At 49.0% G+C, this 24,830-nt stretch overlaps 5 protein-coding genes across 5 annotated transcripts; 1 reads left to right on the top strand and 4 right to left on the bottom strand.

Moving 5' to 3' along the window:
* Nucleotides 1–290: 290 nt before the first annotated feature.
* Nucleotides 291–6,199, bottom strand: J3458_015188 (uncharacterized protein; the record flags this gene model as incomplete). Its single annotated transcript, XM_066120714.1, has 8 exons — nucleotides 291–1,625; nucleotides 1,699–2,208; nucleotides 2,307–2,783; nucleotides 2,844–3,054; nucleotides 3,119–4,556; nucleotides 4,616–4,870; nucleotides 4,968–5,700; nucleotides 5,873–6,199. 8 exons carry the CDS (start codon nucleotides 6,197–6,199, stop codon nucleotides 291–293), a joined length of 5,286 nt encoding a protein of 1,761 aa, XP_065974306.1.
* A 5,398-nt stretch (nucleotides 6,200–11,597) lies between these two features.
* LYS9_1 (saccharopine dehydrogenase (NADP+, L-glutamate-forming)) lies at nucleotides 11,598–13,592 on the top strand. Its single transcript, XM_066120713.1, has 7 exons — nucleotides 11,598–11,716; nucleotides 11,781–11,815; nucleotides 11,877–11,924; nucleotides 12,041–12,322; nucleotides 12,384–12,404; nucleotides 12,473–12,544; nucleotides 12,603–13,592. Exons 1-7 carry the CDS (start codon nucleotides 11,706–11,708, stop codon nucleotides 13,472–13,474), a joined length of 1,341 nt encoding a protein of 446 aa, XP_065974305.1. The 5' UTR covers nucleotides 11,598–11,705; the 3' UTR covers nucleotides 13,475–13,592.
* Nucleotides 13,593–14,426: 834 nt separating this feature from the next.
* J3458_015186 (uncharacterized protein) lies at nucleotides 14,427–15,724 on the bottom strand (the record flags this gene model as incomplete). The annotated part of the gene is made up of 2 exons (XM_007809540.2): nucleotides 14,427–14,935; nucleotides 15,007–15,724. The coding sequence occupies 2 exons, from the start codon at nucleotides 15,722–15,724 to the stop codon at nucleotides 14,427–14,429; spliced, it is 1,227 nt and encodes a 408-aa protein (XP_007807731.2).
* A 2,313-nt stretch (nucleotides 15,725–18,037) lies between these two features.
* Nucleotides 18,038–20,391, bottom strand: J3458_015185 (uncharacterized protein). The gene is made up of 2 exons (XM_066120712.1): nucleotides 20,350–20,391; nucleotides 18,038–20,289 (listed from the first exon to the last, which is right to left on the bottom strand). Exon 2 carries the CDS (start codon nucleotides 20,234–20,236, stop codon nucleotides 18,527–18,529), a length of 1,710 nt encoding a protein of 569 aa, XP_065974304.1. The 5' UTR covers nucleotides 20,237–20,289; nucleotides 20,350–20,391; the 3' UTR covers nucleotides 18,038–18,526.
* J3458_015184 (uncharacterized protein) lies at nucleotides 20,240–21,540 on the bottom strand (the record flags this gene model as incomplete). Its single annotated transcript, XM_007809541.2, has 4 exons — nucleotides 20,240–20,289; nucleotides 20,350–20,687; nucleotides 20,750–21,035; nucleotides 21,102–21,540. 4 exons carry the CDS (start codon nucleotides 21,538–21,540, stop codon nucleotides 20,240–20,242), a joined length of 1,113 nt encoding a protein of 370 aa, XP_007807732.2.
* Nucleotides 21,541–24,830: the final 3,290 nt, after the last annotated feature.

Below are 24,830 nucleotides of genomic sequence, written 5' to 3'. Positions count from 1 at the left end.
CACAGTATTAGCTGCATACGTCGTATCGACGAAACAGTTTCGAAGCTACTCGGCGGCTTGTCTGGGGTCGACACTGACGCGCCATTCGAGGCTTTACATGGCACTTCAAATTCGTCAGGCATCGCACGTGAAGCGATGCATTTGATAGCCCTGCACAGTCCTGCACACACGAGACGATACCATTCAATATAAATGAGAGTATATTCCGGTCGAAGCAATCTGATTCATAAAAATTATCTTATTAAATAACCACCGAACAAGATACTCATGAGGAAGGGAAAAAAAAAAACCTAGACCCGTTGCAACGAGAACTGCACTTGGCATCGATCCTTCAACCCATTCTCAACAATCTCGATCCAACTAATTGAGCTATCATTAGAGGGGCCTTTGTCGTTGACCTTGGCCGTCCAGATTGACTCAAAGTATTGGCCCGACTTCACGACAAGTTGCTGCAGCTTGGTGGACGTATCCTGAGGAGGACCCGCCACCTGGAGGTCATATTCGAAGTACCTCGACGTAGTGCCCAATCTTGCGGGGATGGGCAAATGAGCAGCTGTGGTGCTTGCAGGGGTAACATATGTGTACCCATTGCTGTTTATGCTTGAATCGGTATCTGCCACCAGCTGAATATTGTCGGTGTCGTCGGCCCCGTTGCGCCATAGACAAACATTGTCGTCCCCGGAATATAGAGTAATGACAGAATTTGACAGGGTTACATCATCAGAAGACTTGTTCTCCCCCTTGATCGTAATACTCTTCACTTGCCCTGCGCTGACTTCAGAATCGGAGACCGAGTAGGAAAGCTGGGGGGGAGGAGCGGTATCAAAGGTGTCAATAAGCGCATGTGCCTCGTCGTCAATGAAATCGGCAATAGGGTCAGGAGGGGGTTTTGTGCCCATGAACAAATTTATCAGGACCTGTACGATCATGATGACGATGCCAACCACCGCCAGAACGGCCCCAAGGATAGGTAACGCCACGCTCATGGTGCCAGTCACAGCCCAGAGCCCGATCTCGGACCCGACGTCGACCACATCCAGCAGCACCGTCAATCCTTGGACAACGACATTCAACACACCCAGGACCTTGCCGGGGTCCGAGAGAGAGCCCCAGTCATTGGCGAGGGAGAAGGACATGGCAACTATTAAGCCGATGCCTAGGATGGCGTTGAAGACCCGCAGCAGGTTCCCCGACAAGTTGAACCGTTTCGCCGCTTCTTCATAGCCGGGTGGAATATCCTTGGGAATGGCATCAAGGTCTTCGTTCCACGTTTCCCCGCCCTCAGATGCCGTGGAAACCCCATCGTAGTTGAGCCCGTCCGCGATGGCCACCCGATAATCGTCATCGCCGGCGATCTTCTCCGCCACCTCTCCCACCATTTCCTCGTGCTCCATAATTTCTTCTGTAAGGCTCTCGTTAAGATGCTCCATGTCGAGCTCATCGGCAGGCGTAGACGCCGGCTTGGACTGGAAGTTCTTGAAAGCGTCGATCGCCTTATCGACGCCGTCAGCCACCATTCGAATTACTTGTATAATCACGTCCGTTCGTTGAGAATCGGACATGGTATCCCACGATGATACCAGGGACCAGACATTCACCGCCGCCATCGCCAGCGTTATGCCGACCTAGCAGACATTCCATTCATCAGCCTGGTTATCATTTTTCCTGTAGTGGTGACACAAATGGATTGGAACCTACCATGCATATGCTTGAAATTCCTTTCAACATGGCCGCGCCCTTGAGGGGAATTTTGCTGGCGACTCGATCAAAGGCCTCCCCTGCCCATTTCCAGAGCGACGTGCCTCCAAAGGCAGATTGTAACCCTTTACCAATGTATGTCAGCCAACCGGTCAGTTCTCTCATAAACGAGGCACTCTTGTCGAGGATCGCTGCCGCGCGCTGCTCACTGTCGGCCTGCTGGTTTAAGCCGTTCTGCTCCTCGAATTTCTCGATCTGTTCCTGCAACGCCTGCTTCACGTCACTGGAAATAGACGGGTCGTCATCGAGGACTTTCACGATGAGATCGTGCATGGAATCGTGCAGCCACGGGTACTTGGCATCCTGATCTCCATCCGGTTCGATGTCCGCATACCCGAGACTATCCGACAAGGCAATGGCCATAAACTTGTTGAAAAACTGCTCCGACCAATCTTTTGACGGACTGAGCGCATCCAAGATATTGCATTGCTTGTTGATTAGATTGTTACCCTGCAAGAAAAGGACGGCCATGTTAGTTTGGAATTGCTTGTCTCGGGGCATAGGAATACTATCTGAATGGAGCGGCAGGGTGCCGAGACGGTACTAACATTGCCATCTATGGGGAAATGCGCCCACTGGCGAAGCTGAGTTGGATGACTGAGAAGATAGCCGCAAAGCTGTTCGGCCCAGTCATCGGGGCTGTCCGCCAGGTACGCTTCCAACTGCTCCTTATTCGCCTGGAACATGGCCTCTCGGGAACTCAGGCGGTTGATGTCGTTATACTCTTGACTCTGTGAGAGACTTTTCTTGCCATTCCCCTGCCACCAATACCAGAGATCATTCATCTCCTGTGGCTTGAAGTCCTTCATGTATTTCGATGTCCTTCCGACGTAGCGACAGATGAAGGCAGGGGCGTACTTGTCCTTGAAGAAGTCTTTCAGCTTCTGCGGGAGATTGTCCGCGAGAGAGGCTGGAATATCCTTGTCGATAACAGGCTTGGGCTGCTGCAGGATCTTGTCCCTCTGCTTGTCGTCCATGTGGTAAAGCATCATTTCTTTGATAAGCGATTGTGTTTCATTGTGTACCTTGTTTTCTGGAGTCAAGATCGACTCTTATCACACTACAGCGGAAGAGACAAAACGTACCGACTTTTCATCATAGCCTGCGAGGTTCATAAGATTTTTGATGCTCGTTGTGCTGGTGAGAAGGCCCTCTGTGATCCAAGCTGGGCGAGGCCGATCGCCGGCGACGTCGTCCGTCTGCTCAGGCCTTGCGATGGCCGCATAGGCCTGGGAGATCTTAGAGCGATACGCATGGACTGCTTCCGGATTTTTGAGAGTCCCCGTTACCAGATGACTACGTTCCTGTCAGCATCAGGCGGTGTGGTCATTGTCCGCTTGTTGCTTCGCAGTGTTCTTACCGGTTGCCCTTGTTCCCTCGTTTCGTCGGGTCATATTCAAAGAAATAGCCAGTGATCGTCTCATTGTCCCAGTTGCTATCATCCAGTTTGAGGGTCATCTCCTGGAAGAGTGCTGGTATCGTCATATCAATGTCCAGGTCCGAAAAGCCAACGTCGAACGTCTTCCGGACATCCAGTCCGGCATCCGAGACAAAGGGAACCAGGGGTGCACGATCCCATCGCACGGAATACAAGTCATAGGTATCATCGGCATTATCACCGATGTACAGCTTCGCGGCCACCTGGTAAAAGTCTCGAAGCTGCTGCCCATGCTTTTGGTTGATCTGGTCTCGTAGATTGTCAATGGAGGGCAATCGGACCCCTGGGATATCGACTCCTTGTGCAGTCCACCAACCATCCTCAATCGTCCCGGCATCGCGGGGGTCCTTGGGTTCAGTTCTGTCGGCCTCTTCGGGAGGCCAAACACTGCGATCATATGTCATCTGCCACTCACTCAAGGTAGTCCACACACTGCCATCGCCACCCGCGGCCCTCGTGTTGTCGTATCGTGGGTCCAGGCTTCGTGCCCGTGCCTCAAAAGGATGGGTCTGGTCCCGAGAAGGTGCTTTCTGAGGCTCCGACTCGGGCGATAGGTAGATGACCCCATGTCCTGCGGTTGCTTCAGAGTAAATCTCAACTACCCCGTGCTCGAAGAGGCCGTGCTGTTGCAGTTCACGCGTCCATCGCAATCTTCTCTGGCGGGGGTCGTACGTGCTTCGGAGCTGCACCTCGTCCTCGACTATGACATATCCCTCGACTATGATCAGAGTAGGGAGCTGATACCCGGCTGGAAGGTCATCCGGGGCGTGAGCATCTAGGCAAAACCTTCTCCTCAGGCGCTCAATTGCCACCCCCTTGGGCGCTGCCAAGACCTTTCTCAGTTTGAGCCGGTCTCTGAACGGTAGGGAAGCGACGGACTTCCATGGGACAAGACCATTTCCACCTGGGGACTCGTATTGACCAAATAATTCCCAGTTCAACCGCTGGGAGATGGTTCGGGCGTCGAACCGCTGGTACATCGGCGATAGCTCCTTGCAGGTGGACAAGAGGCCCAGCCGCTGATCCTCAGGGACTTGGCGCAATTTCTTCTTGGTCACTCGAAGAGTGTGAACGGGGGCGTTCGTGTCGACCACATAACCATGAGCGTGATAGGCCTGGTGCTCTGCGGGCAGCGCAAGCATGTACGTCAGCCCTGATCGAGGCACTTCGTCTTGCTCGATGGACTTGATTTCCACCGTCGTACATTGACCCCCTTCCAAGCAAAAGAGCATGTGTCCGACGGCGAGCTGACCAATATGCCGATAGGGGTTGAGACGTCGCGCTCCCTTCACATCCACAGCCCGTGGTCCGGTCGTTGTCTGAAAAACTTGCAAAGCAGGCATGCAGGGAGCCTGCCCGTCTGCATCCATCCGTGTCAGTGTGTTGCTTGTGGTCCTCTCCGGTTGCCATTGCACTTACTGAACCCAACCAGTCTTGTCTCCCCCGACTGTCGGACGGGCCTCTGGCGAACTACAGCAGATTTCCCAGGGTGACCAGGAACCAGAATGCCATCCCCTGATCGTATGGCCTCCACCGGTCGCGAGCTCCCATCCGCGAGTGCGATGGGCGTCCCCGGCAAGACACCACTTCCCAACGACTGCCTGTCGCCAACCCACGGCTCTCCCGTGACAGGGAAATAGTCAGCCCAACCATACTGGTACTGCTGATCATAGGCTATCCAAGAAGGTCAGAAAGAAAGCCGCAAGAAAAAAGGCACTTTGAATTGCCAAGGGCACAAAGCTCTTGCTTGGGAGCAAATCGCGCAACATACCATACCTCACCCAGAACTTGGCCGAATCCCATTTCTCGGCCTTGAACGCGCGATATAAGCCCGTCTCCCAAAGAGGCACCGCCTCGGCTTCCCATTGATGCGTCAACGCCATACAGTACGACTGCCATTCATTCACGATGTCCTCCTGATCCTGCAAGCGCTGTAAGCTCTCCCGCAGTTCCTGGTCGTACTCGTCATCAGCGAAGGCGCCAATACCACCACCAATTTCATAGAACGCCTTGGTCACCGTGAACGTCTTCGCGGGGACCTGCACCCCTGTGGCCGCATCCGGGGGGGAAAGGACGAGCGTGGCCACACGACCGCAGAATTGGACGATGCTATCCATCTGCTCGGGATCACCCTTGCCGCCACCCTCGGCCCAGAGGGTGTAAGACCATTGAACTAGGGCCTTGTAGCTCGATCTGTTTTGGAACTCGACACCCGCGGCCGGAGTGTTGCGGCCGACATGGTCCCGGTCCTGCATGTAGTCCGCGATGAGCAGCCACGCGATGCTGAACAGATGGTCGGATCTCAGCATATCGGTGCGGATCTCCGTCCGAATGAATTCTGGATTGGTGATGGCCTGCAGGCAGTATTCCTGGAAGTCTCCGTAACGCCACAGGTCGTCGATGGTCAATGCGCCGCGGGATTTGAGGTCGCGGTTAATGTGCTCGATGAGGCAGAACCCGAGGAGATTCGTGATGCATTCCAGGTAACGAAGGTGCGAATTGTTCTTTTTTAATTATTATTAGATGGAAAAGTTGCCGAGGCCGAGCAGGCGCCCTTTGATCAAGGAAACATTCAGGATTGGCCAGTGTATTTAAAGGAGACGGGGAGAAAGGAAAGAAAGGAAGGTGGTTGGGAGGGAGGTATAAGGCAAGGTAAAGGAATGCCAGGGCGCTTACTTTGTCCACATACTGCCGAAAATTCTGAGGGTCATCCCTGCTGCCCAAACTCGCGATGCCGTCCGTAGCCGAGGGGATCGACAGCTTGTTCAACAAATCCCAGATCGAGAAGATGTCGATATCCGCGTTGTCGGGATCGGGGTCGTCCTCGGGATAGGTCGCCGCCCGATCAACGTACGCCTGCAGGTCATGGTCACTCATGTCCTCCTGAAAAGTCTTGCGAACCTTGTTGTGCAGTCGGTGGGCATAGTCGACGTAAGGTAGCGCCTTGAGACCTTTGGTCGCTTTCACGGCCTCGGAGAAGACTTGATGCAGGTCGTCAGACATTGTGTGGCTGCACACGGCTCTGGGCTTCAAGGGTTGCTTCTTCAAGATTTTCTTTGACTGAGTCCAAGGGTCTTCTTCTCATACGGCACGAAAGGGGTTGTTGACTATCTTATACCCGTACTCCAATCTGCCTCTGCATCTTTGGTCCGGACAGCATCGGGTCACCCTCATGACTGTTCAAGGAGAACGATTTATTACCGGAAGCAATGGTGGCAGGATGTCTCGGTAGGTAATGATGGGGTGAGGTTACATGGCTGACGTGGCCGCCACTGAGATATGTCAATCTCTGCATCCAGCTCGAGGATGCTCCCGCTGGCGACGTCGATGAGATGGTCGTGACGTGGTCATCACTGAGATATGTCAATCTCTGCATCCAGCTCGAGGGTGACCGTATTGGTGACGTCGACGAGATGGTCGTGGCTGACTCGTTCCTGCATAGAAAACTTACTTTGTATAATTCCACATAATTTTTGCTGCATAGAAAACTTACTTGGTGTGATCCCACATAATCTTGTCGCGCTACGAGGTGCGGTTTGCAGAAGACTAAAACCAGGAACGTGACAAGTTCAAGACAAAGACACCTTGGCCAGATTTAATTACAAGACTATTCGAGAATAGAAAGAGAAGAGAAAAGAAACAGAGGGAGAATAGGAAGCAAGGGAATCCATCATTTGTTGCACTCATGCCCGATGCACCTGAAGTAAACGACCTGTGCTCATGCAAGATGTAGTTGCACAAACAACTCGCTTTGCTGCACAGGACCTAGATTTTCAAATGTACACGGCCGCTTTCGAAACAGTGCAATCCCTGTGGTTATCCTGTCAAGGGGGTAGCAAAAAACACGAGACACCCTCTATGGAAGTGAGTGGTGAGTGTCTCGTGTCCTGTTGATATTATCCCCGCCGCCAGGTTACAATATTATTAGTTATTGAACGCCGAGAGCCAATTAGGGATTTCGGAGGGCATCATTGTGTCTAAGCGAAGCAATATGGCTTAAGAACGGCTGCAGAAGAGCCTCTTACGTCGAGGTCTATCACAGCTGCATGGACCAAGTATTACATTACATTACATTCTTATTAGCGCTCGGTGGAGAAGTCCAAAAGGGCAACTATAAACCTATGGCATTAGTAATATAGTGCTGGGCATCCTTGCAAGACAGTGTATTCAAGGAAACCAAGCGCGTACAAAAAAGACACCAGCCTTAGAACCTGCTCTATGCAACACAAACTACCCGGTGTTGGTGGCGGTAGTGATGATTGGAAGACGTCATGCCGGTACGGCACGAAGTGGCTGATAAAGCAGTGTCGATGTTCGGCTGGAGCCCTTGTTCAGGCAGTGCGGGGAGCTTGTTTTCGGTGATATTCGGAGGCTTATTGACATTGTATATCTCAGTGTTTCACCAAAGACTTCACCGAGACTGCAGGCGTCTGAAATGGTCCATTTGGCCCGTCTATGCCTATAACCTGTCATATTCCTTACTTTCTTGGTCTCCCCAAGGTTTGTCAGATATAATTAGAATATCGTTTCGATGACGTAGGCCTACCGACACTGCTTGAAGCTCCCCCATAATGAGTCATTGTAGTCAGGAAATCCTCATCTTCTGGCAGCTGCTCTAATAGTCTTCATTGCCTAGTACTCAATGCTATGTCATAAGAGACCTCACCCTAGCGGAGCAGCCTATGACTCCAGAGATGATGCCCCAGGGAATCAAGGATGACTCTTGCGAACAGGACGGATTGACATCATAGCTGAGCTGCGACTGGCCCTTTTGTCGCACGTCGCCTGCTGCCGCTGTCGGCGACACACCCGTCTGTCGCAGCCTGATGCTGGTGTCAATCTGTCCAGACGCATGTGCCATGCTTTGACTGTAAAATACTACGTGACACCTTGCACTTTAGAGTGGCGGTGCAAGGCGTACAAGCAGCCGAGGCTGCAAGTCTCCCGTCAACGATAAGGCAGTCACTAAACAAATCAAGTATCTACAGTCACACATTCACTGCGTTATCTACGTTAATAGCATTAACTGGAGTTACGTGGTCCCGTAGCTATTCTTATACGAATTTTAAGTGAGAACCTGCTAGCTCCTAAGCCTTTAATCCCTTATCTTTACCTTAATACCCTTCAGGGGGGATGTGTATGTTAAACGATTATGGTTTAATAGGGTATCTAGCATTAAACCCTATAGCGTTTTTACACGCGAGACAGCTATATAACTTAAACCTATCTAGAAGTTGTAGCAGGATAAATCTATGTCTTTAGTAATGCTCTACAACTTATAAACCGTAATAGCGTAGTATATAATTAAAGGAAATTAAGTGTAAGTATAGAGTGTAGCTCTAATAAGAAAGTCTCTAATTACTAGTAGGATTAGAATAATCTTTCTACCGTTATATAAGGCTCTTTAAGAGCCTTATAAAAGCCTGCCTAATTATCGCCGTACTATTACTAAATAACGCTTAAAAAGATAGTCTTATTAAAGCGTATATACGCGTTCTTACCCTTAATCTCTACTCCTTACACTTCTTCATTATAATATAGTAGCTTTTATAAAATAAAGAAAGGTAAAAGAAGTTATCTATTAAGAGAATATTAAGTCTATTAAAGAGCTTCTCGTTTTTATACGAAAATGCCTTATAAAGACAGTTATTAATTTAAGATAGCTAGCGTAGTCCTAGTATACTATTCTCGTTAATAATTAGCTATTAAATACCCTTTAACTTCTTTTAAAGCTAAGCCTTATAAATAGCAGAGAGTAGTTTAAAGTCCTTATTAATTGGGAGGTAAAGTAGTGAGTGTAAATTAGTCCTTAAAATTTAATTTCCTGTAATGCTTATAGGTGTAGCACGCTAAATAGGCGTTCTTCTCCTGCCTATTACAGCCTAAAGGTACGCTAAGAGCAGGTTAATTAGATATAACTTACCCGTATTACCGCTACTATCCATATAAAGCAATAGCTAGGAACGGTCTTAGGTTAGAAAGTGGTCTATTACCGTGTTATACACTAGGCGCTGCTGTAGATTGAGAGAATCGCGAGCTTTTAAGGGCTGAACGGCTGATGCTTCACATTAAGTGGAAAGGAGCTTTCCTACTTACGTCGCTTCTAGTAGTTACCGCGAAGAATGTCTTCGTTGACGAGCGTCAGACAAGCATTAATGCAGCCGACATAGCGAGCTAGCTGGATAAACCCTACGAAGAAACGGAAAAGCGGCTAACTAATTATCGTGGTTTTAGAAAAGCTTATAACCTTCGCTCTCTCCCGCCTAAAAGGTAATTAACCGTAAAATAAAAGGCTAATAGAATTAATAAAAAGCTTATACTATAACGTAAGCGTTATAAGCTTTATTTTATTAGCCTAAGAAGCGTAATTTATAATAACGTTTAAATTTAACGCGAAATTAAGACGTATACCTTTTAAGAAACACGATAAAAACTAATAATAATAAGTTTATTGTAAGTGAAAAGCCGCCTATTAATTCTAGTATTACTAGCTATAAGGTATAATTACTTACCTAAATAGCCTTAAGGTATATTAGAGAGAATAGTATTATAGTATTCTAGCTCTAATTTACTAGCGATATTTTATAGAATACGCTAGTTGCCTAAAATTATTTAGCTTTAAAAGATTACTAGATATTAAATAAACTTAAGAATTAAAGACCTAAAACTAAAAAGAAGAAATCCAACTAATATACGGCGAATATAGTGTAGGAGCCTATTCAGGCCGCCTACACAAGTATCTACCCTAACCTTTACTAAATAGATTGCCTGCTTACTCGATAAAGGCGACACACTTTCCTGGTAAAATAGTCTAATGCTATTATAGCGTGGGAGCCGACAAAACACATTATAGACGTGGAAATGCTTAGTAGATTTAATGCAAGTTAGTAAGGTTTTAACGCGGGTGTAGATGTTTTGGGAGCGGGGAGCTTTAACACCTTCTACATTGGCATAGCCGTCCGTCTAAAGAGGATACGTGGGTACGCAGTAAGCTTCTTGGCCCACAACTTATAAGGAGAATTTAATCAAATGAGATATGTGGTGCTTATATTTGAAAGCATAGTTAGGTTAGGTATAGTAGCGGGACTAGTCTGTGCTTATTGTCATTACTGTATGTATTCTGTCTCTTCCAAAATATATTCGTTACCTTCTCCTTTAGGCATATAAAGGATATGGAGGCAATGTACCGAGCGAGCATTGGATGCTAATGGGGCGTGGCAGGGCTTTAATAGTAAGAGTCGTGTAAATGCCGTAGGGGCGACTTCTAGTACGGTCTTCTAACCGGTTAGGCCTCTTAAAGAAGTTAACTAAAGCGGCACAACGACTTCGTATACGAATCGAAAGTGTTAATTAAAATGTCATTGAGGAGTGATGAATGTGCATAAAGTCGGTTTTTTCTGATAAAGTCAACAATTCCCTTTCGGGCCTCCCCGTCTTTGTCAGGATCATAAAAGATTTTGATTTTCTAAAGCATGGAAACGACACCTGCCCTCCATGGGCATTGAAATGACAACTTTTCTGAAACATGTCTTGTGGTGCGACGTGGGAAGATGACCAAGGCCCTGTAGCACTGTGCTTCTTCTGGCCTGTGGGCGCACGACCAAGATCACATGCGGGTTTCTTAGCTGACCTTTCTTGACTTGCTGCTTCACTAATTGGCCCTGATCATTCTACCTTTGTCTGACAACAGGCTTGCCAGAAGGCCCGGTGCTCCGTCTCGGGGCACCACCAGCTGACTCATAGCAGCAGGAGCAAGCCTTTTATTTGGTCTCGGAGTCATTTTGGCGGTGGCTCAATATTCGCCATGCATTTCTTTAGCCAGGTGAGCGTCAGTGTTTGCACCTGGTGTACCTACCCAGGGGGCTGGCTGGCTCGTCACGCATAAACAGACTTGACATAATTTATTTTGATCCAATGGAGACTTTGCACGCCCGGGACCCTGTGAATCGGAACGAATCAGTTCGGCTGTAGAATGGTTGACAATTTACGAGACATGATGAATTATTTGGCTCTGCATAAAAGCTGCTGGCATCAATCAAGACCACATGCTTCAACTGTGTCTGTATGATCATGTCATGATGAATACATTTGGGGTGGTTTATACCTGGAGCATTTTTGTTGTTATGGTCCTCAAAAATGGCCAGGCCGCAGCCTCCAAATCACCGTACCAGGCTGCCGCACTCCACAACCCCATTGTGCCCCTCCGAAGTCCGGCCAATTGCATCCAATCAGTGCAAATGGTCAGCAAATGTGGACAGGCGGACACACGCAAGCCCTCCACCACGATTGACCGGCTATGCCGCCATCGGCCGGATTCTTACGGCCCGACGGAGCCCCGCAGTTGCGAGCATGTCGTCTGGCAATCAACGACCTTGGCGGCAGATTGTTTTTTTGATCCACGGTGCTTTGAAACGCTTCTTGATTTTCTCGATTTTTTCTCTTTTGGAATAATTCTTGACAATCCAGTGTCTACCACGAAATACTGCCAGCTGAAACCGTACAATCCACCATGACGCAACAGTACGTCCCGTCCCGGCACAATTGACGCGTGTTATTCCGCGTTACTAACCCCGCCATTCAATAGATCTGTTCTGATGCTCGGCGCGGGCTTCGTGACTAGTGAGTATTTACTAGCAATTTGGAACTTGGCGAGTTTCCAATGGCTGACTTGCTCAATTAGAGCCCACGCTCGATGTTCTGACCAAGGCCGGCATCCCAGTCACCGTCGGTACGGACTTCCCGCCCACCGCCGCGTACAAGTTCTTGAGAAAGACACAAAGAACCTCGACGTCAATTGAAATGCCCTTGGCTGACACTTATTCTTCTTTCCTTTTATTTGTACAGCTTGCCGAACTTTGAAGACTGCTCAAGAGCTTGCCGGCAACAATAAACTTGCCACACCAACGACGGTCGACGTCTTGAACGACGACGCCCTGGACGCTGAAGTTGCCAAGCATGACTTGGTTATCAGCTTGATTCCATACATCTACCATGTCAATGTCATCAAGTCCGCTATCCGCAACAAGAAGAACGTTGTCACCACCAGCTACGTTTCCCCCGCAATGATGGAGCTGGACCAGCAGTGCAAGGATGCCGGAATCACTGTCATGAACGAGATTGGCCTTGGTATGCTCATTTATTCTTCAAAGTTACATGTGTCATCACTAATCTTCGTTTTCCTGCCTAGACCCCGGCATTGACCACTTGTGTAAGTACACGGCCAGCTTGAGGGCGGTCCCAAGCATCACCACCACCACAACCACTGACGTGAATTAGATGCTGTCAAGACAATCGACGAAGTCCACGCGGCCGGCGGCAAAATCATCAAGTTTCTCTCTTACTGTGGAGGTATGTTCTGGGGAGGCCGACTTCCCTGCCTGGGTGCCCCACTGACAGCTAGCTTCAGGACTTCCAGCACCCGAATCGTCCGACAACGCCCTCGGTTATAAGTTCTCTTGGTCTTCAAGAGGCGTATTGCTTGCCCTGAGGAATGCTGCGTCCATCATACAAGACGGCAAGGTTTTCAACATTGCAAGCAAGGATCTAATGGGCACGGCCAAGCCATACTTCATCATGCCTGGTTTTGCATTTGTTGCTTACCCCAACCGTGACTCGACTCCTTATGCCCAACGATACAACATTCCTGAAGCTCAGACAATCATCCGTGGAACTCTCCGATACGCGGGATTTCCACAATTCATCCGCTGTCTGGTGCAGGTCGGCTTCTTGGAGGAGACGCCCATTAAGGCTCTCGAGTCTCCCATCACTTGGAAGGAGGCCACTCAGGCTGTCCTCGGAACCGCCTCATCCGACCCCAAGGAGCTCGAGGCTGCCATCATTGCCAAGGCCGAATTCGACTCACCCGAGGACCGTGACCGAATTCTTTCAGGTCTTCGATGGATCGGTATCTTCTCTGACGAGAAAATCACACCCAGGGGCAACCCGCTCGATACCCTCTGCGCCGTTCTCGAGAAGAAGATGCAATTTGAGGAAGGCGAGCGAGACATGGTCATGCTTCAGCACAAGTTCGAGATCGAGCACAAGGACGGATCCAAGGAAACCCGCACGTCTACTCTCGTACAATACGGAGACTCTACTTATTCTGCCATGGCGCGTCTGGTCGGAATTCCATGCGCTGTGGCCGTCCAGCAGGTTTTGAACGGTACTCTGTCTGAGAAGGGTATTCTGGCTCCCGTGACTGCCAAGATCAACAACCCCATCATGAAGGAACTGAAGGAAAAGTACGGCATTGAGATGAAGGAGAAGACTGTCTTGTAAAGAGGTCATCCGAGAAGAAAAAGAAAGCACTTGCGAATTAAAAAGTAGAAGGCTTGGTTGAAAAGTTCATAGCCATAAAAGTCGATAGAAATGGCAAAATAAACGTACAAGTGTCATTACCACTGTAGTTCAATTGTTTCAAGGTGCTTTCAACAACGTGTCGAAGGGGATCAAAGCTCTTAACGACCAGAGGGAAGACGAATATCTTGAAATGAAACAAGGCCAAGTTCACATAAATCGTGACGGACGACCAAGGAACCATTGGACGAAGTGCTGTCCTGCGTAGTCAACCCACGCCACAACAAGTACGAGCCAAGACCTTCGCCCGTGCGGCGTCATCGCCAACAGATCGATAGACCAACAGGCCCGTTCTTTCGGTCTGTTACTCTGGGTTTATCGAGGCGTCAGTCTGTTGATCTTGGTTGTCTGGCTTGAGTAGCGTGTGCCGTCCAGATTCGTCAGTCCTCTTTCAGGTACTGGCTAATTACGCTTGTTGGTGGTTCACCTTCTTTGCTAATTGATGTCAGTTCCGCCATACAGAAAGCGGGGGAACACCAAGATTTTAAGGGTTGAAGCCTATTTCGCTCCTTACCTTGACTTCGGGATTGGAGTTCGAACAGCGGGTCAACGACCAACACATAGCGTTACTAGATATAATACTTGTACAATACTTGTATATTCTGGACTCAAAAAAAAATAATACTTGTATAATGTTATATCATTTGTATTAAAAAAAAAGTCAAAAAATAACTGAACGATATTATAAAATATATGACTTAAATATACAAGTCAAAAAATGTATATTAGTATTTCAAATTTAATATGCGCCTGTACTATCACGTTGACTAGTATTATCTTGTAGAGGCGTCTCACTTCTCATATAAAAGGACAAGAGGTAGAGTCGTATGATAGATGCTTTCTATTAGATTCGGGCAATATAAACCAATCTACACTATAGACCCTTGGCCCAACCAAGGCGATTATTGCCATCGTCGTAGACAACAAACGACGACTTGAGGGCAACATCACCAAAGATGGCCAGGCCATTCAGACCGCGGTAGTATGCAATACCACCCACGCAGGTAGAGCCCTCATTGACCGCGTAGTTGATATCTATGCCGGGGACAGTAACTCTTCCCGAACCAACGCCAAAGGTAAAGTCGGGCAAGGTCGTGTCGCAAGGGAAGATCCAAGCATAACCGGCATTGCCCGGCAGGGCAGCTGGCTCGGCGCTCGGAACAGTAGCCCAGTACGCTTCGACGACCGCCAGAGGGAGGATGAGAAGCGAGGTACCAGTGTCTGCGGTCCCGGTGATGGTGATGGTCTCGAACTTGCCCTTGCCGACAGCATAGCCGGTAGACTGGAAGAGCCGGTGGCCAAGATCGTCGGTTGACGCGGGAGTGTAGCTAATGGCGCCAGTGTATTGGGACTGGTCAATGTAGCCAAAGTTGTAAGAGCCCTCTGCATTTGGAGTCAGCGGGCCATGAGCGTACCGGCAGGGACACGACAACAGTCGGGACAAGAATACTCACTGGCTTGGTGTCTCAGCCGTACGGTGAAGAGAGGCTCGGAGAGCCTAGGCAGAATGTTGGAGAACCATGTTTTCTGCTTGTCTGGGCGGACTGTGTTGCCCTTGTCATAGGCAAGACCGAGGAGGCCCGAGTTTTGGCTATCTTTGCTGAAGGACTGTGACACTTGCTGGGCGGACTCGACGGCCTGGTTGTCTACTGAAACACCGCCTACGGTAACGACGTCGGAATAGACGATTCCGCGAGAGGTGCTGTTGTCACCGTAGCGGATGGACCAAGTCTCTCCCTGCAGCCTCTTAGCAGAAGAGCTGCTGCTGGGCTTGTAAAGCGTCTGGCCGTTGACCTCGTTGGCGCTGGTGTCACTGCTAAATACCCACAGATCGCTGGACCCCGTATCAAAGTCCAGGTTGAGCTTCTGTGGAGGCGTTCCAATGCAGACCTCGGTGAGATATAGTTGGTCAACGTTTTCGTCATTAGGCTCGGGAATGGTAACGACGGTGCCATTCTCTTCTCGTTCGCTCAGTACAGCAGACTCCAAAGCCGTTACGGTAGCCGGGTCGAGGAACTTGCGCGCGACATGCCGCACATCGTGGACGATATGACGGTGTAGGGAGATGCGGGTTGTCTCAGCGCTAAACTTTAACCCCGTATTCTGGGAGGGAGCCGCGCAGGAGCTGTTGAAGGCGGCAGCCAGGAGCACGAGCGTAATGGTGGTCTTCATTGTTAGCGAGATACTGGCAGAGAGACCAGATGTAAGGGCATGAGACTGATACCAAGAGAGATTCCGATTGCAAAGCTGGGAATATACGCTTCTTTATATACAAAGATATTTATCTTTATTCACCCATACTGACTGCCAGAACAGTTGCATTCTGTCCAACACAATCTCATTTGTCCCCAGAATCTATGGCGCAATGAAGCTGTATAGACTAGTGGCGAATACTAGCCCACATGTAGCAAGCAGTTGGTGGTATTCCCGAGGATCACGGAGGTTTATTTGACATGGCGTCGCAAGAATCGGAGTCGCCATCTGTGCTTTGAACAACTGCAGTGACGGTTATACTTGTCGACATTACTCGACGGCTCCACAAGATCGGGCTACCGTGCAGTCAATCCGACATGAGGTTGCATTGTGTGGGCTCTACTGGGGAATCGATCTACGGAGGTCCCTGGCGTACTATGATTCTGTTTGGACAAGCGCAAGCGCGTTTAGGTGCCCGGTCGCAAGATCCGTATTTTCGGCAAATGTTTTGATACTGCTACTCAACAAATTTTCATAAAATCATGTGCGCCGGCTATTTTTGTGATGGGGTTGGTTGTATTATCCGCGGAACATGTTCAACTATCAGAAAAGGGCTCCATGAACATGTTAGAGTACCGCCAAGACACCTTACTATTCTGGCAGTGTCGCCTCTTGCTCCCGGGGTTCACCTCATATTCCTGATGTGCTGTCATAAATGGAGGAGCGTTGGTAAAGAATCGCTGTCGGCTGTATCACCGAACTTGAGTCGGTAGTTCCGGCGGCTAACCCACAACGGAAGCCTTTAACTAGACCAGACAGCTTCCTCATTGGGGCTTCGCAACTAATCGCCACTTATTTCGGTTTCTTCCACTGCTAATCCAAAGGGACCGCTAGTTCTAGAAAGGGAGGCCGTAGCTCTGTCAGCACCAGTCGTCTCATGCTGGGGGTCTGACTTGCTTCTCAATGGCGTTCCGGGAACTTCTCTGTCATTTAGTATCCACCAATAGACTGCCTCAAAGTCTCTTTCTGTAATGGTAGATGCGGCACCAAGCAGGCGGACCCGCAAAGCCTCACATCGTAATGTGTGTGCACCTCGAGTCAGCGCCGGAGCGAAACATGTCAACCATGAGTATCCCAAGATTCCTGCCTCCAATGAATACATGAGCTTCGAATAGCAGTTTATTGTCAACAAGGTCGGCCACAGTCCCTCAAAGTATGTGTCACCATGTCAATTCTTGCTTGCCTTGTCTTTTGTCAAACCTCCGCCTACTACCCCTTAGCGTCTCTTCCATGACTACTCGCGGCGGCCATGACTGTAGTGTGCACGGCCTTGACATGATGTCATAAGTCTCGCAATAGTTGACTTTTCCGTCGAGCACCACCGGTGTATAAGGCGCGCGCGGTTCCCGCAGGAAACTACCGTTGGCGCCCCCGATTAAGGTTGAGAACATGACGCGATTGACTATCTCGTTTCTTCGTGTATCAACCAATCTAATTCATCTTGATCGCTAAATAGCCTATAGCACAATACATTTGCCTATTGACATGTATACACTGATGTACTGCAGCCCACTATAGTATAGCACGCAATAGCCAGGGGCTTGTCAAATATTTTTACATTCCACTATAGATCCGCTTACTAGATCGTATATGGTGTGAAATAGCGACGGCTCCCTTTATAGAAGAGCTGCAACAGCAGCTACTCCACCAACTGGCTGGTATAGTTTCGCACCAGAGGTTTTGTCAGAAGAAGACACGGTGCTTCCGTACGGAGAATCCGGGCTGACACTGTTTTTGGAAGATTTGGAAGCGCTCTTGAACTTGCCGAGAGTCTGATCTGCTGAAGGATTCACTGCGCCTACCAGCTGAACAGTAAAAGAAAATCGAATCAGTGTTGTTGACCGTGACTTGGAAGACAGTTCCCTAGAAACACATGTCATCTTTCGCCCAACATTCTGTTTATAAACCATTCAATAGGTCTATGCCTAGCAGTCAGCGAGATCCCACGGCTCTCTGTAAGGCCCGTGTCGGAACAAACTGGATGAGGGCTGGATGTCGATCTGCCAGCAACTATCCATTGTGATAATGGAATAAGAACGTCTTAAAGATTGCGAGCCCACAGATCTTACTATCCCGTTTTAGTTACAAGGAAATATTGCAGATCGAAATTATATCTTGTCCAAAACCAGGACTGGTCACAACTAGGCATTCGGCAGACGCACGTCTATGCAAATCACAAGAAATATGGACGTTTGCCAACGACATGGTCTCGATTGGTTCCGGGGAACAGCCCGATAAACAGTCATTTCAATTGTGGAATTTTATGTACCATGGCAAGAAGTAATTATCTATATACAGTGCTAAATAGTCAAAAATCTATTTGCAACATATCCCTATACAGGTTCGGTTTTATAATTAATACAGAAATATCACGTCTTCGTAATTATCTGGAATACCGCGCAACTACTATAAAAAACAAACGAAAATTACTCGCCCCGTAATATGGCGCACGCAAATGCACTAAAATCTGATCGCGACTGACAGGGCCAACAGAACTGCTACAGTCGACAATACGACTGAAGATTGAGGCCGCTGGGCACTATCCGCAGTGACGACGCTTGGAGTTGGGGCGCCACAGCTTGGGCAAGCGTCACCGGATGAGACGACATCGCTGTTTGAATGCGTCGCAGTTGCGTCGTTTGGTCTCGAAATGGAAGTTTCTGGCCGAGGTGAAGGTACTAATGTCTGGCTGCAGTCAGAGCATTCCTGTACTGAGAGACCCTAGGATCCGGTCTCCAGCTGCGTCTGGGCTGGAGTGGGCGAGTTGAGACCGGACTGATGGGATAAAGACGCCAATGGTGTTGGTGCTGCTTCGCAGTCCGCACAGTCACCAACAGTAACCGCGACTGACTTCGTGGTCAGAGGCACCACGGTCACGACTTGCGTAGGCAGCGTCGTGGGAGTGGTACAATCCATCGCTCCCTTGCCGCAAATAAAAGGAGGCAGTGTGTAGATTGCCGTTGTTCCAGCCGGCCTGGGATTGCCGCCAAATCCGCCACCCAAATATGATGTCGCGTCCAGTACTATGATCGAGGTTGTTAGCTTGCCTAATGGGCAATTTGAAACAGTTGGCTCGCAGGATGTCACGGCTAATGTCGTAGTTACTGTAACCTTGGACGGGCGATCCGGTGCAGAGCTGGTACTGGAGTCTGGGGTTTCAGTCGCTGCTGATTCCGCAACAGTGAGAGAACTGTTTCGAGCCTGGGTCATGTATGGGCTTCGCCACACAGACGTCTCTGTATTGCTTGCTGGGGTGTTTGCAGAAGACATCTCTGTTGCGACTTGAGATGTGCTGCCCCTTAAGGAACCTGTAGCGAAAGTCGGCCTCTTTGAAGTTATCCTGGTCGGCAATGTAGCGGCGTCAACAATTGGTACGATTTGATTAGACACCGGGACCTTATTCGTGGCGTGGGATGACACCGTCGTCGAGTATGAGGTTGTCGGTGCTACTGGTGACGGACTCGATTCTGTTGTCGAGGACAGATCGACTGATGATGTAACATGTCTGGTTGAGAGACTGCCCGAATGAGGGGGTAGTGTTTCCGACAAGGATGTAGAGGCTCGAGAGGTTATAATCGAGCTTGTATGTATGACTGAACTGTGTTGAGTCTCAGATACCGTAATAGACGACGAGGATGGAGCAGTAGTTGTATTCGATGCACCCGTCCTGGAGAATGTAGAAGACTGTTCACCTTCAGACTTGGTAGATGATGGATATTTTGAGGACGCAGGCGTGGGGGTGAGGAGTGATGTGAACGAAGCAGTGGACAATGATGTAGGCAATGATGAAACGGCAGACGAGGTCGCATTGACATCCTTTGTCGCAGTCGTTTGACTCTGTGGCGAAGCAGGAGAGGACTCGAGGGAATATAAATATACTAGTGATGATGATGTAGGTGATGATAAACTAGAAGGTGAAGGGGACTTGATGTTCTCAATTGTGGTTGACTGGGTCCGCGACGTAGTGGACGGTGCGGTTGGATCCGTAGTCAGCTCCGTGGCAGATGTCGGAGTTGACGACGTGGTTGATGATGCAACTGATGATGTGGTCGGCTGTGTGGTTGAGGACGTGGTTGAGGACGTGGTTGAGGACGTGGTTGAGGACGCGGTTGATGATGTGATTAAGGACCTGGCCAAGGACGTACTAAAAGCCGCAGTAGAGGACAGATCTATTGAGACTGAGACAGAAGCAGCCGTTGTAGAGGACGCGGCCAAAGATGTAGGCGACGAGAAACTCGAGGATGAAGTAATCCTGACGTCTTGTGTTGTAGTCGACTGAACCTGCGACGCCGTGGTTGACGTCCTGGCAGAAGTTACTTGAGAGCTGCATTCACCCACCAACGACGGAACGGCATCCGTTCCCTTGCCAATCGGGACGAGATGAGTCCCGCAATCAGCAGCACTAGCGAGGTAGACATTTCTGTTATCCATGTCCTAGACGGCATACGCGGACCTAAGAAACGTATCACCCAGCACGAAGAATGCTGTTTTGGGCGTGTTAGCCACGCAGTCCCATTGCCGTTGCCATAATTCGGGTCACTCACAGTCATTTGGCGACACTCCCAGCACACATATCCCGTGTTGAGGCTGTTTCCAAAGAAAGTCGTCATATTGAACTTTAATTACCGTGTTTCCGAACTTGAAATTGACCGTGCCCGCGAGACTGGCCGCTGAGCAGTCCACAATATACTGGTTGGCATCATTTGGGTCCTGCCGGGCAGAGGGAAACGCCTTCAGAATCTCCGTAACCATAGATCGCGGCAGTTGTGTCAGCGTTGTGCCGCTGTCAAGCAGCGCGAGCAAGCCGTTGATTTGGTCGAATACCGGGATCTGAGACCCGTCCTCTCTAGTCACCGAGAGTCCATCAACGTAGATCCAGTACCTTGGTCCGAGTCAGCACGATAGTTCAGAAACACTGCTCTTTTCTTCCGGTGAGCGACATACCGGACACTGCCATCAGGCCCCCTGGCAATGGGTCGCTTTTCGAGAGCCCCTACGTACTTCTTGGTATCGATGCCGCCAAAGATGACCGCCCCGAGGGGGCTCTCGAAGGGCCGCAAATCAAGGCTGAAGGCGCGGCTCTGTATATAATTTTGGCTTACTAGCGAGTCGAGCACATGGGGGTAAGGAGACTGCCAGCCCAACACCCAAGGGCCAGCGCCCAAGATAGCATATGCAACGACCGACGTGTCGTATGCCACGCCAAAGATTTGCTGGTTGACCTTTGCCCCTGTTGGCGTCGTGGCTTAGCGTGATTCGCCCTCTCAACACCCGGCGATATTTTGGTGGCCCTTACCTCCAACAGAGATGTAGTCATACATGTACTTGAACTTGGCATAGCCGGCACCATACGCGATTTGGCCGGTTCGGTTCGTGTCCACCAGTGTTGTTGACCCTGTGAATCGGGGGAGGCTCGCGCAGATTGCTGTCTCGGAGGTGTTTGAACAACTCGGATTGACCCATAGTTCCCACGATCCAGTATCAAAGTTTACGGGAACCGTCTGCCCAGGTGTTCCAATGACAAGGTCAATCGTATAGAAGAAACCCGTGCTCCGGCTCGTGAGATCGACGTTGTTTTGCCGGCGAAGGCGACGAAACGTGCCTGCCGGGGCTTCGGATACCGTGATCGGGAAACGGATAAGGCCGGGCTGCTGAATGACACGACGCTGATTACCATGCGCGGATGAAGATGTAGCCAACGGCAGCGCCGCTAGCAGCAGAAGAGCTTGAAGCATCTCTACCCTCTTTGCCAGAAGGTCCGTCTCTGGCAAACAATCAAAAACAAAGAGAATGAAAATCCCCGGCTCAAAGTGGTAGGAACGCCAGTCACCAGCACTTATTCCTGAGGGCTCGGATCCCCGACTGCAACCATATTTCTCATTTTGAACCAAGCTGCCGTCGGCCGGGGCAATATACAGGGTCCGTCCGTGCAACCTGGTCATCGCCAAGTTTCTCCAAGCCCATCCATCCCGACCTGGCCGGGGTAGTTCTCCCCGCATCACCGAAATGCCAAGGCACCGTGATCCACGATGCAGTCTAGATCCTCTTAGACCAAGAGAACCCTCTTGCGTGCCCGAATCATGTCTCTGTTTTTTTTTCGTCTGACAGCTGAAGATATCCACGCGTAGTTACATCCACATCACACAGCTACATTGATATTGTGGTCCCAAGGTCTACAACGGTGAGTAATTACCCAACGGTAATGTGCCGACTTTATGTCTAATTGGCAGCCACAGCCCGGCAAGGTTAGAAAGGCTTGGCAGTCCGGGCACACAGTGACCAACTATCGATAGTTGCAAAAGTTTAGGAGGCTTGTGCGGGCCCAATGGGTGGCCTCGTGGCGTGGCTTTGACCCGTCTACCAAATTGTGTTCCTGAACTAGTGGCCAGGCGACGCGTGGATCGACTGCAAGGGAGACGTGATTGCAACGTCACAAGCAACCGCGGCTGGTCAGTGTAACGTACGATTGGGTAGTATATCAGAAGCCTGGAGTGCAGGGGCAAGCGTTTTATATTTGAGTCGACGCTTGGAAGGAAACAAACTTTCTTTCCTCCTCTCCTTTTTCGAGATATAGCCGGACTCTTTAGCTACAGAAGAGGTCGTAAGTATTCGACCTCTTTGGGTTCAATCAACGCAGCCGGGTGGTCGAATACTTCTGTCCACAAACTGGTGGTTTAGCTCATTATGCTTCCGTTTTTGGACAACTAGTTATATCTTGGTAGGCCCGAATACACGTCTATCTGTGCGGCGATTCGCTAATGTTACCTTTTATTAGTAGCAGCTTCTTTTGTAGCCAACTACGTTCGCTCTTCCCCCTCACCACTATTTCTTGTTGCCAGAGCCTTTTCAGAAATTGTCATTATATCTTCAGGTTTCTAAATAAGTAATTCATATTACATATGCCTAGATAGCGCAAGGGCAACTACCTGCGGCTTATTCGTGCATCTTAAACCATGCTAGCTCCCGTGAAATATTCTTGCCGCTTCGTATCACCACGCCTACGAACGACGGTTGCGGAAAATAGACAACTAGGCGTACTTTCCTGGTATCCAAACATAACCCCTGCTGGAAGTCGGGCAGGGCCATTCACCTCACTAGGCGCGCTTCAGAGTAGCCCAAGTCTATTAGGCGTGGTATGTACCCGGCCTGCATGGATCCTGGCAGGAATCCATATGTACTTGAAAATGTCCTGCCCTTCTTTTCTCTCGTCAAAAATTGCATATGCCAGCTTCGGGAGAATCCACTGAACTTCTTTCCCACCTCCCAAGTCCATCTCAGTTGTCAACTCCGTGTCCCAAGTGACATCCGACAGTTGAATTTCATCATGAGCCATGAGAGGAGCAGCAGCCTCGCTTGGCTCTATAGGTCCATCCTGCAAAACTGCACTCGTGTGCTGGACTTTGATCTCCCCGCGGCGACATCTTGTTGGTAGTTTTCTTTAACTAAGGCGTTGACAAGACGTTCAGTGACATTGGAAGTATTTCAGATTCTCGAGCTCTTGATCTGCTCGAGTTCGAAACCAACTTTTTCCTGTCTACTCTGATACGAGTAGATATAATAGCAGCAGGCTGCTCCTTCCTCTATAAAAGTGAATTTGCTACATTAAAATTCGTATGTTTTCTACCTCCCTGGACTCAACGTCTCCACATTGGCACGCGAAGAATGATAATGCAACATGAGACTACATTAGACCAGATCAGACTCGACGCTGCATTCACCAAAGCTATTATTGTTGGGGTATTTAAGGTGGGGCGTAGGGTTATATTATGTATGTTATATTCAAAATATATAACATGTTATAGCTTTTCAAACTGTATTAAATACAATACGAATAACCCTCTAAACCCCAGAACAAAGGCACTAGTGCGTAGCAAAGTCATTGCCCGAAAACTCCCCCGGGGGCACACCATCTATTTGGGACAGCTTGGATAAAATAAGAGGGGCCTGATTTCCTACATGAAAAGTGGAATTATACATACTTGCCGTAATTTATTAGTAGTGTATTAAGAAATATTGCCTTAAATAAACGTCTGAAACTTGAAAGTTACATTAACCATATGGTAATTTGAGTTAGAGCTTCCATTGGAACCTCTTACTCCCCCTATTAATGCTTTATTTGAGTTAAACTAGACCCTATTTATACTCTGAAACTTATAAGTTAATGTTCTTCTATAGAGGTAGTCCTAGGCCTCTTACACCGGTGTAATTAATCTCTACATTAACAGCAAATGTGACAAATTATGCGGCGGCACTTAATTGACCATCCGCGCGGCCGGGAAGCGGTCTCCAGATATTGCTTCGGAGTCAATACATTGCGTCTCGGCGTTGGTTTTAGGAAGTTTTATAGCCTCTTCCTGACACCAGATAAAGCTTAGCTAATTCATACAGCAATGTGTCCTCTACATTGCCAGAATTTACATAAAATATATAAATACACTCATTTAATTGCGCTATTTCTTCTGAGATTCGGCTCATTATCAAACCGCTAGTTCTATGAATTAGCATTTACTTTGGTTTAGAATACTAAATTATCTAAAGCAAAGCCTGATTATCAAGTCGGGGGAGAAAGGGAGGCAACAACCCTAATATCTTCTACAAAATCTCAAGAGCCTGCTATCCACGCACCGGCCCAGTTTCGGCGCGGTCGCAAAATGGATGGGCAGATGAAGAGCAGAAATGCACGCAGCCGAGCTAAACATTAACGCTTAGATAGCAGGAACGAGTCCAGTGAGGCGGACCCTTCCATAGCTATTAGTGAGCCAGAGCCATGTGGGTAACACCAAGTCTATATCAGTAGAAAGCCATCCGACTGGTAAATAACACCGAAGATTATTAAGAGACACAGCAATACCTTACACGGCTGGGGTCTTGACGGCTGATTCATTCACTGAGTTCTTGTTGAGGATGTCCACCGGTGAGTTTAACCATAATATAACTGTGAAGCGTTTTTTCGGCTGCCTTCGTTGCTGCATCAGTTACTACATCTGATGTTCTCTTGATCAGTTGAGCGATCATGATGTCACAC

Source organism: Metarhizium acridum, assembly GCF_019434415.1.
Source record: "Metarhizium acridum strain ARSEF 324 chromosome Unknown scaffold_347, whole genome shotgun sequence".
Lineage (NCBI taxonomy): Eukaryota > Fungi > Ascomycota > Sordariomycetes > Hypocreales > Clavicipitaceae > Metarhizium > Metarhizium acridum.
Note: the sequence above shows the minus strand (reverse complement) of the source record. Positions and strands in the feature narration are given on the sequence as shown.

Excerpts from the sequence above, each read along its gene's own strand:
- LYS9_1 (XM_066120713.1), top strand. Across the intron at positions 12,323-12,383 it reads CATGAACGAGATTGGCCTTG|ACCCCGGCATTGACCACTTG; the intron begins GTATGCTCATTT and ends TTTCCTGCCTAG. Across the intron at positions 12,545-12,602 it reads GTTTCTCTCTTACTGTGGAG|GACTTCCAGCACCCGAATCG; the intron begins GTATGTTCTGGG and ends AGCTAGCTTCAG.
- J3458_015185 (XM_066120712.1), bottom strand. The coding sequence starts at position 20,236 with ATGGATAACAGAAATGTCTACCTCGCTAGTGCTGCTGATTGCGGGACT.